Genomic DNA, 9,489 nt, shown 5'->3' on the forward strand with positions numbered 1-9,489 from the left:
GGAGGTGGTCCTCGACTCGGGGGCATTTCAGAAGAAGGCAGTTTGCTGGGAGCCCGAGGCTGTCCTGGCAGCTCTGGGGCCTCTGTGAACCAACAGCAGTTCCACGTGGTCAGGGTCCAGTCTGCTCTCGGGGAAGTTCACAGGCCGGCGTGAGCGCCCTGCTCTGGAAGGACGGTCGGGGCTCAGAGGGGAGGCGGCCTCTGGGGAGTGGAGTTCGTGACTGTGTGGCGAGCAGGCGGCAGGCACCCTCTGTCCTGTTACTGTGGTTTCACGTGTGCCTCACGTATGTCGCACGTGACATGAAGCTTCCACTTAACACACAGGATGGGAGCCCGAGTGAGCCTTGATGTCTTCAGGCACTGTGTGAAGTTCAGCTCATCTGGGCCCATCGCCTGGGGCACAGGGCTTCCTGCGAGGGGCCTGGGCAAGGTGGCCTGGGTCTGTGTGGACGGCGGGCACTTCCTGGAGCCCACATGAATGCCGTTCACTCCATGAGGAGCCACCCACAGAGCCGGGTTGACCCCAGGAAGTGGGGGCGTGCCACGGCCACACTCTCCTGCTTCTGCCCCTCAGGTCCTGCCTGAGTGGCGGGAGGCAGCATCTGTGCAGGTGCGTTACCGAGAGCAGGCGGACGGGGCTGTCAGGGAGGCCCAGCTGGTGCTGAGCAGAGGTAAGTGGGGCCCGGAAGCTAGATGGTGGTGGTTCAGTCATGTCTGACTCTTTGCGACCCCATGGACTGCAGCACGCCAGGCTTCCCTGTCCTTCACTGTCTCCCAGAGCTTGCTCAAACTCATGGTCATTGAGGCCATCCAGCCATCTCATTCTGTCGTCCCCTTCTCCTGCCTTCAGTCTTTCCCAGCCTTTTCTGATAAGTTGGCTCTTCTCTACAGGTGACCAAAGTATTAAAGGTTTAGTTTCAGCATCAGTCCTTCCAATGAACATTCAGGGTTGATTTCCTTTAGGATGGACTGGTTTGATCTCTTTGTGTTCCAAGGGACTCTCAAGAGTCTTTTCCAACACAATTCAAAAGCATCAGTTCTTTGGCACTCAGCCTTCTTTGTGGTCAGACTCTTCACATCCATACATGACCACTGGAAAAACCATAGCTTTGACTAGACGGACCTTTGTTGGCAAAGTGATGTCTCTACTTTTAATAGACTGTCTAGGTTTGTCATAGCTTTTCTCCCAAGGAGCAAGCATCTTTTAATTTCATGGCTGCAGTCGCCATTCGCAGTGACTTTGGAGCCCAAGTAAATAAAGTCTGTCACTGTTTCTACTGTTTGCCCATCTATTTGCCATGAAATGATGGTCCTGGATACCATAATCTTCTTTTTTTGAATGTTGAGTTTTAAGCCAGTTTTTTCACTCTCTTCTTTCACCTTCATCAAGAGTCTCTTGAGTTCGTCTTCACTTTCTGCCATAAGAGTGGTGTCATCTGCATATCTGAAGTTATTGATATTTCTCCTGGCAGTCTTGATTCCAGCTTGTGCTTCATCCAGCCCGGCATTTTTCATGATGTACTCTGCATATAAGTTAAATAAGCAGGTGACAATATACAGCCTTAATGTACTCCTTTCCCAATTTTGAACTAGTCCATTGTTCATGTCTGGTTCTAACTGTTGCTTCTTGACCTGCAAACAGGTTTCACAGGAGGCAGGTAAGGTTATCTGGTATTCCTATCTCTTTAAGGGTTTTCCACAGTTTGTTGTGATCCACACAATAAAAGGTTTTAGCATAGTCAGTGAAGCAGAAGTAGGTGTTTTTCTGGAACTCTCTTGCTTTTTCTATGATCCAGCAGATGTTGGCAATTTGATCTCTCCTTTCTCTGCCTTTTCTAAATCCAGCTTGAACATCTGGAAGTTCTCAGTTCACGTACTGTTGAAGCCTGACTTGGAGAATTTTGAGCATTACTTTGCTAGCGTGTGAAATGAGTGCAATTGTGCAGTAGTTTGAGCATTCTTTGGCATTGTCCTTCTTTGGGATTGAAATGAAAACTGACCTTTTCCAGTCCTGTGGCCACTGCTGAGTTTTCTAAATTTGCTGGCATATTGAGTGCAGCACTTCAACAGCATCATCTTTTAGGATTTGAAATTTCTGTCACCTCCACTAGCTTTGTTCATAGTGATGCTTCCCAAGGCCCACTTGACTTCACATTCCAGGATGTCTGGCTCTAGATGAGTGATCACGCCATCGTGGTTATCTGGGTCATTTTTTTTTGTATAGTTCTTCTGTGTATTCTTGCCACCTTTTCTTAATATCTTCTGCTTCTGTTAGGTCCATGCCATTTCTGTCCTTTATCGAGCCCATCTTTGCATGAAATGTTCCCTTGATATCTCTAATTTTCTTGAAGAGATCTGTAGTCTTTCCCATTCTGTTATTCTCCTCTATTTCTTTGCCTTGATCACTTAGGAAGGCTTTCTTATCTCTCCTTGCTATTCTTTGGAACTCTCCATTCAGATGAGTATATCTTTCCTTTTCTCCTTTGCCTTTTGTTTTCTCTTCTTTTCTCAGCTATTTGTAAGGTCTCCTCGGACCATTTTGCCTTTTGCATTTCTTTTTTTGGGGATGGTTTTGATTACTGTCTCCTGTACAGTGTTACAAACCTCTCTCCATAGTTCTTCAGGCACTCTCTCTGTCAGATCTGATCCCTTGAATCTATTGGTCACTTGCACTGTATAATCGTAAGGGATTTAATTTAGGTCATACCTAAATGGTCTAATGCTTCTCCCTATTTTTCCTCAATTTAAGTCTGAATTTGGCAATAAGGAGTTAGTTCACGATCTGAGCCACAGTCAGCTCCTGGTCTGTTGTTGCTGACTGTATAGAGCTTCTCCATCTTTGGCTGCAGAGAATGCAGTCAGTCTGATTCTGGCGTTGACCGTCTGGTGACGTCCACGTGGAGTCGTCTCTTCTGTTGTTGGAAGCGGGTGTTCGTTGTGACCAGTACGTTCTCTTGGCAAAAGTCTGGAAGCTGAAGAGCGGCCTGTGAAGATTAAACTCAAGGTGCTGGCAGGGCCGTGCTCCCTCCAAAGGCTTTGCAGTGGTGGGGAGGTGGTCTCCTCCCCTGCTCAGCTGGCTTCTGGTGGCTCCTGGGCACCCTTGCTGCACCTCAGGCTGTAGACATGTTGTCACTCCGGCCTTATCGCTCCTCACATCGTCATCCGTGTCTGTGTCTCTTCTTAAGAGACCAGTCATAACTGGGTTAAGGGCACACCCCACTCCAGATGTCAGTTGCTCCACACACCATTAGCTCAGGTTCTGGGGTGGATGTGACCTTGGGAGGAGTAAACTGGTCCATCTTCACATCCTTTTCCCAGCTAGTTGCCATTAATGAAAGGGCCCAGGCTTGAGATCTACAGAGAAGTAAAGACCTGGAGCTGGAATGGGGTCTTGGAGGCAGTTTGATGGGGACGTTCTGCCCGTGACAGCTGCTTGTCAGGTTGGGCCCTCCCTGTCAGGGTCCTGCTTCCTAGTCTGCTTGGGAAGCAGGGACTGTCCAGCTGGCCCCAGGCAGTCCCATGACCTGCCATTCCAATGGCCTGGGGGGACCGCTGCTGGAGAGAGATGTGAAAACAGGGACCCTTGGGTCTGCAGGGGCACGTCTGAGACTCTTGAGGAGACAGCTGCTGGTTAGAATGAATGAGAAATGGTTTAAATCGGACCATAGAGAAAATGGATCAAGCTGTTAAATTGGCTTAATAGCATTTTCTCTGAGACAAAAGCTAATCCACTCAGGTTTGGTTCTGACTGGTTCTTGTGTCAATGAACACAGTTCCATGCTCTCCTGGACAGAATCTCAGGGTCCAGCACGCTCCTCTGTGACCTCAGACTGCCCCTCACCCTAGAAACCAAGGCTAAGTGTTGCTAGTCATTCCCAGGAAAGATGCGGCGCTCAGCCCGCCCCCAGTCTCTGCTGGGACGGCTGCCCCTCACCCTAGAAACCAAGGCTAAGTGCTTCTAGTCATTCCCAGGAAAGATGCGGCGCTCAGCCCGCCCCCAGTCTCTGCTGGGCGGACTTTGGCACTGGTGCTGCACGGCACCCGGTTTGGGTCAGGCACCGCGGTGGGGAGGTGACCGGCACAGCTGAAGCTGCTTCCCTTGTGGGCCTGCCGGCAGCGTCTTTCCTCAGATGGCTGGTGGCACGTGGCTGGCCCTCGGCTTCTGTGTCCATTAGGGCTGGTGCGGGGCGCTGGGGGCTGTTGATGACATGCCGTGTTCTCAGCACGCAGCACGTGTGCTCGCCATACCCATGGGGCTGTTTCTTGGCATAAGTGAGCCTCTGAGTCTCAGGCACACATTGGTGGTCCAGGGCTCGGCTGGGGCTGCAGGAGGACGGAGCAGGGGTAAGGGATCGTGGGCACTCATGCCCATCAATGGCTGCGTAACTCAGGCAGGGCCTCCTCTCAGCCTCGGTGTGCCGGCTGAGTGTGGGAATGGTAGTACCTGCCCTGGAGGTGGTCGTGGGGGTCCAGTGAGGCTCACACGTCCGTGTGTAAAGCAGGACCCGGGGAACAGCAGCACTTAATGTGACACCTCCAGGCTACAGAAAAGGAAAAACTCCAAAAGGGAAAGCAGCACCAGAACAGAGTGCTTGGTCCCTCAAGAGAGTCTGGTGACAGACACGCAGGGTGCGGCCCCGACCCACCTGCTTGCGGAGCCCAGTCGTCAGAGGATGCATGCGCTCAGCAGAGCCGGGCTTCGCCGTGCCTGGCTCGGGCTGCCTGGGCTGCTGAGCCTCGGTTTCCTCCCATTGCCTCAAGCCCAGCAGCTGCTTGCAGGCGGCTCTGCAGGGGTCTTGGCACACCTGCGGCTGCTGTGCACAGGCTTATGGCTCGGGTGGGGTGGGGGGCCCAGCGATCAACAGCCCTGGTTCCCGTCAGGGTGTGCGCAGCCTCTGAAGGTGGCCAGAGCTGTCCTCACAGAGGACATGTCCACACGCAGTGGTCTCACCCAGGTTCTCCACCCTCTAAGTTTCACTGTTGCCTGCTGCTCCGTGAGGGCTTCCCAGGTGAGGCTAGTGGTAAAGAGCCTACCGGTGCTGGGACATAAGAGGCACAGGTTTGATCCCTGGGTTGGGAAGAACTCCTGGAGGAGGGCTTGGAAACCCACTCCAGTGTTCTTGCCTGGAGAATCCCATGGACAGAGAGGAGCCTGGTGGGCTACAGTCCATGGGGTCGCGGAGTCAGACACGACTGAAGCGACTTAGCACGCACAGCACTAGGGGTCCACGTGCGTCCTCCACGAGAGCTGACTGACTCCGGTCTGTCTCAGGCCGTCTCAGGACCTGGTTTCGGCTCTGGCGGGACCGAAGCCGGAGGGCTGCCCAGCAGAGGGTGCAGATGGAGCGGGCAGTGCGACATTGCTGCCGGAAGCTGCTGCAGGAGGCCCTGGCCCGGTGGAAGGCACACCATCAGGGCTGCGTCAGGAAGAGGGTGAGGTGGGGGGCGGCTCCACGAGCTCCCCAACGCGGCTGGGCTGTCTGGGCCAGGAGACTGCGTTCCGGAGAGGAACGGTCTTTCCTGAAGCGCTCCCAGCAGCCAGTGTGGACGGTGGTGACCGGGGTCCTGTGGGTGCAAGGCTGCCTTTCTGGTTGGTGAGTGAAGGCGGGGGAAGCAGCCTCGGGAGCCTGTCCCCCGGGTGGACAGTGGCTCTGCAGAGAACCCGTTCAATCTGAACCACACCTGTCAGCACTGGGTGAACTGCAGAGCCATCTGGACACCCCACCTGTGCAGGAGGCCCTTGGGAGGAGGTGCTGGTGGGCCTGGAGCCCACGACGCCCTCGGGGGCTCTGCGTGTGGGCACCTGCCGGCCCCAGGCACACGGCCCACAGCCCACTACATGCTTTCTCCCCAGCTGCGGCAGAGGCAGGCCGCCCGACTCCGGGCCCAGACGCTCAGCCGGGCCTACTTCCACCAGTGGAGACGACAGGTGGGCGCCCTGGAGAAGCCCCTCCCCGTCCTGCTCCCTCCCGGCCTGCCTCCAGCTCCTGCTGGTGTCACCCTCCTCCCGGGGCCCCCCCCATCCCCGCCAACCACTGCCCAGCACTGCCAGCTTCCTTCCCTGGGAACCTGTTTAAGGCCAAGTCCCTTCTTGCAGTGTCCTGTTGAAAACACGTCAGAGTAACGTGTAGAAATTGATAGGAAACCCACTTCAGGTCTTTACTGAGGCTTTGCGGAGACACCGGGCAGACTGCGTCCTGTGTCCCGCCTGGCGGCCCTTCAGGGGTCTGGTCCCTTTGCTCCCTGGAGCCCGGAGTCCTGCCCCCGGAGCTCCTGGACATTCTTTCCCGAGCAGCTTCCTCGATCCCCAGCCTCAGGGCAGGCAGGGCGGGACCCAGCTGGAGAGGGATCTGAGGGTGACTGGGGCCGCGCAGGGGGGCTCCCTGAAGGGGACACTGCCTTTGTGGCCCGCAGCTGCTGGACAGGAGGCACGAGCAGCAGCGCACGGCACGGGCCCTGTGGTTCTGGGCCTTCTCCCTGCAGGCGAAGGTAACGGGCTCCCCGTCCCAGCAGAGGCCACAGCCGGCGGGAGGGGGCCTCAGCAGGATGGCTGGGCCTCACCGCTCCTCTCCCTGGAGGCCTGGGCCGCCTGGCGGGGCTTCGTGCAGGAGGCGAGGAGGAAGAAGGCGCGGGAGGAGCAGGCGGTGCAGGTCTACCAGCTGCAGCTCCTCAGGGAGGGCGTTGAGCGCCTCCTGCGCTTTGCGGCCGGCATGAAGGCCTTCCGGCAGCAGCTGCACGCCCAGCAGCAGGTGCAGGTGGGTCTGGGGTGTCCCCATCCCCCCAGCCCCGTGGGCACGGGCGGCACAGCACTGCCCTGACCGGAGGCCGTTTGCAGGCGGCCCACAGTCTGCACCGCACAGTGCGTCGCTGTGCCACGCTCTGGAAACAGAAGGCGCTGGGTCGGGGCAGGGAGCCGCAGTCCCCTGCGTCCACTGAGCCCAGCAGAAGAGTGACGTTTGAGTGTCCCCTTCTTAGCCACGTTGCCGCCGGGGCTGGCGATGCCCCCCTGGAGACCAAAAGGCCACCAGCTCCTCGTGGGCTTTGGGGAGCTTTGGATGGCCTGGCGTCAGCCCCTGGGGACCCCCAGCTCCTGGAGCTGTGAGTAGCCCCGTCCCTCACCTCCTTCTCCTCGCTTCCTCCTGGGGCAGAGCTTGGACAGTATGGGAAGAACACTGGGCTCCGGGGTCACGGCTGAGCCACTGGGAGCCCCCTGTGCAGCAGAATCCTGTCCCCGCTCCTGTGGGGCCCTAACCGGGGGCTCAGCCGCTATTCCTCCCAGATGGGCCCCCTGGTAGCCCCTCCTCACCAGGCCTGGTAGTCTCCCCACTTCTCCCGGCACAGCCAGGAGCGGGTGCCCTCTGGGACACGCTGGCCCTGCACGCTGCGCTGCTGCAGCCTGTGCCTGGCTCCCGTGAGACGCGTGGGTGGGGCGCCCACAGGCAGCAGGCCCCTGGAGTTGCTCGTCCAGGAAGGCAGCTGGGGCGAGGGCCTTCCTCACCCGGCCTCCAGTCTCCCTGAGAGATTTCAGGGGACGGGCTGGATGACTGCACCCACAAGGTCCCAGGCCCTGGGCAGCCTGGAGAAACAGCCCGTTTCTTCCCAGCAATGCTGCCCGCTGGGCACGGAAGCAGCCGCGACGCCCAAGCTTCCTGGTGGAGCCCTTGCAGAGCCAGGCGCCCCTGGGGTGCGGCCCCCTCAGCAGGCAGGGGTAGGTGCTGCAGTCCTGGTGCCTTAAGGGGGCCTGGCTCCCTTCCTTCCTGCTCCTCTGGGGGCACTGCCTGACCGGCTCCTGCCGCTCCGCCACTCAGGTCCCAGGCCCTGTGGGAGTGCGGCCCACACCAGGTCCGGCCAGTGGGCCCCGCCCGGTCAGTGCTGGACCCAAGCAGCCCCCTGCCACGCGCCCCTGGCCTGAAGCTACCACCCATGGCACACCCCAGCCCAGAGCTGCTGCCCCCATCCTCCTTTGCGCCACGTGGGGCCCAAGTACCTGTTTGGGTAAGACCCCTGGGGCGTGTTCTGGTCTGGCCTTTGCTGCTGCTTTCTCGCATACTCGGTGCCGTAGCCAAAGCTGTGCCCGCTGCCTTGGGAGACGTACCCAGTGTAGGGGCCACTATCCTGGGGACACAGCAGGGAATGGCCCCCAAGGCCTGTGCTCGTGACGCTTACACGGAGGTGGAGACCAAAGGAAACCCCACACGCAGACAGAGGTAGAGGCTGTGGACCAGGGAGGGCCATGCAGGCCCCAGGGAGAAGCTGGACTTAGGAGAACGAGAGGCTGTGGACGCGGGTCCAGCAGAAGGTGCTGTGGCTGGGACGCGGTGCGTGGATGCCGTGGGAGGCAGAGCAGGCAGGGCTCGCTCTGATGGGTTTGGCGAGAGGAAGGGAAGGAGTCCAGGATGGCTCCTGGGTTTCCAACCTGAACAACGAGGGGAATAATGAGTTCTTTTACTGCGAGGGAAGACGTGGCTGGGGACCCAGGTGACACATGAAGAGTGAGTCCTGAACCTGTCAGGTTTGAGGTAAAGCAACAGATGGAGCCTGGCCTCCAGGAACGAGGTCAGGGCTGCAGATCAAAGTTGACAGTTCGCAGCACAGGTTGGAGGTAACCCCCTGAGAACCGAAGGGGTGACAGGGAGGAGGGGTTGCGACTCTGGGGCCTGTGATGTGAGAGTCAAGGAGCTGGGACGGGGAAGTGAGGAGGCACAATTGTGCCCTGGGCTGGCCCCGCAGGAGCTTGTGCCCGAAGGGCTGCGACCTGAGGGGGTGGAGAGGGGGTGGGAGCATCACATCCCTCCAGGGGCTGGTGTCACCAGGAGGAGGGAAGGAGGGCTGGAGCACCTTTCTCAGGGAAATGGTCGGTCGGTCTTTGCTAGAAGGGGTGAAAGCTTGGTACAGCTGGCAGTGGCTGCTCCAGTGGTGGGGGCCCTCTGGTGGGGTCGGGTGCGGAAGTAAGAGGGCAAGGCCAGAGCAGGTGTGGGGAACCCCAGCTCCCCACCTTCCTCCCGCTTCCCTGGTCAGTGTTCATCTTTCCTTTACAGTTGTCAGCCCAGCCGGTGACGCCTGGGCTTCCATCCCAGGTCCGTTCGTCCCTGGCCGGTGTCCCCAGCCCCTGTCTGCTCCTTCCTGGGGACTTCAGGGGCACCAGGCCTGGGCCTGGCTCTGACCCTGAAGGTGTGTACCAGGGGCCTGTCAGTGCCTCGAGAGGGGGCACCCCTCCTGGCAGCTCAGCTCATCCTGGACTGAGCCAAGAGGCTGGCCGAAATCAAGCATATTCTCCTGTGGGCACTGGCCACAGCGACCTGGAGGCTGAGCTTGAGGGCATCCGGCAGCAGCTGCAGGACTACCAGACCACGAGGCAGAACCTCAGGTGAGACCACGGCACTTGTGCCACCCCAGCAAGGGGACCGACCGGGGCGCTGTGTCCCCGGGGACAGCCCCGCAGGCAGGCAGAGCAGCTCCCCGCTCAGGTCCAGGGTGGTCTCACCTTCAG

The 9,489-nt window shown here is 58.6% G+C and overlaps 1 protein-coding gene across 14 annotated transcripts in view; it reads left to right on the plus strand.

Annotated features, from left to right (window-relative positions):
* Positions 1-9,489, plus strand: part of SFI1 (SFI1 centrin binding protein) — a 97,513-nt gene that overhangs the window by 84,732 nt on the left and 3,292 nt on the right. For all 14 annotated transcript variants that reach the window (XR_009730482.1, XM_061385442.1, XM_061385440.1 and 11 more), the window contains 9 exons: positions 574-670; positions 5,272-5,432; positions 5,854-5,928; positions 6,414-6,488; positions 6,578-6,754; positions 6,835-7,097; positions 7,603-7,707; positions 7,808-7,994; positions 9,038-9,366. Coding sequence is in view for 13 of the 14 variants with exons in the window: in XM_061385442.1 (XP_061241426.1) it covers positions 574-670; positions 5,272-5,432; positions 5,854-5,928; positions 6,414-6,488; positions 6,578-6,754; positions 6,835-7,097; positions 7,603-7,707; positions 7,808-7,994; positions 9,038-9,366 (1,469 nt within the window). In the remaining variant the exon portion in view is untranslated. The remainder of the gene's footprint in view (positions 1-573; positions 671-5,271; positions 5,433-5,853; positions 5,929-6,413; positions 6,489-6,577; positions 6,755-6,834; positions 7,098-7,602; positions 7,708-7,807; positions 7,995-9,037; positions 9,367-9,489) is intronic.

The sequence above is a fragment of the Bos javanicus genome, chromosome 17, assembly GCF_032452875.1.
Source record: "Bos javanicus breed banteng chromosome 17, ARS-OSU_banteng_1.0, whole genome shotgun sequence".
Lineage (NCBI taxonomy): Eukaryota > Metazoa > Chordata > Mammalia > Artiodactyla > Bovidae > Bos > Bos javanicus.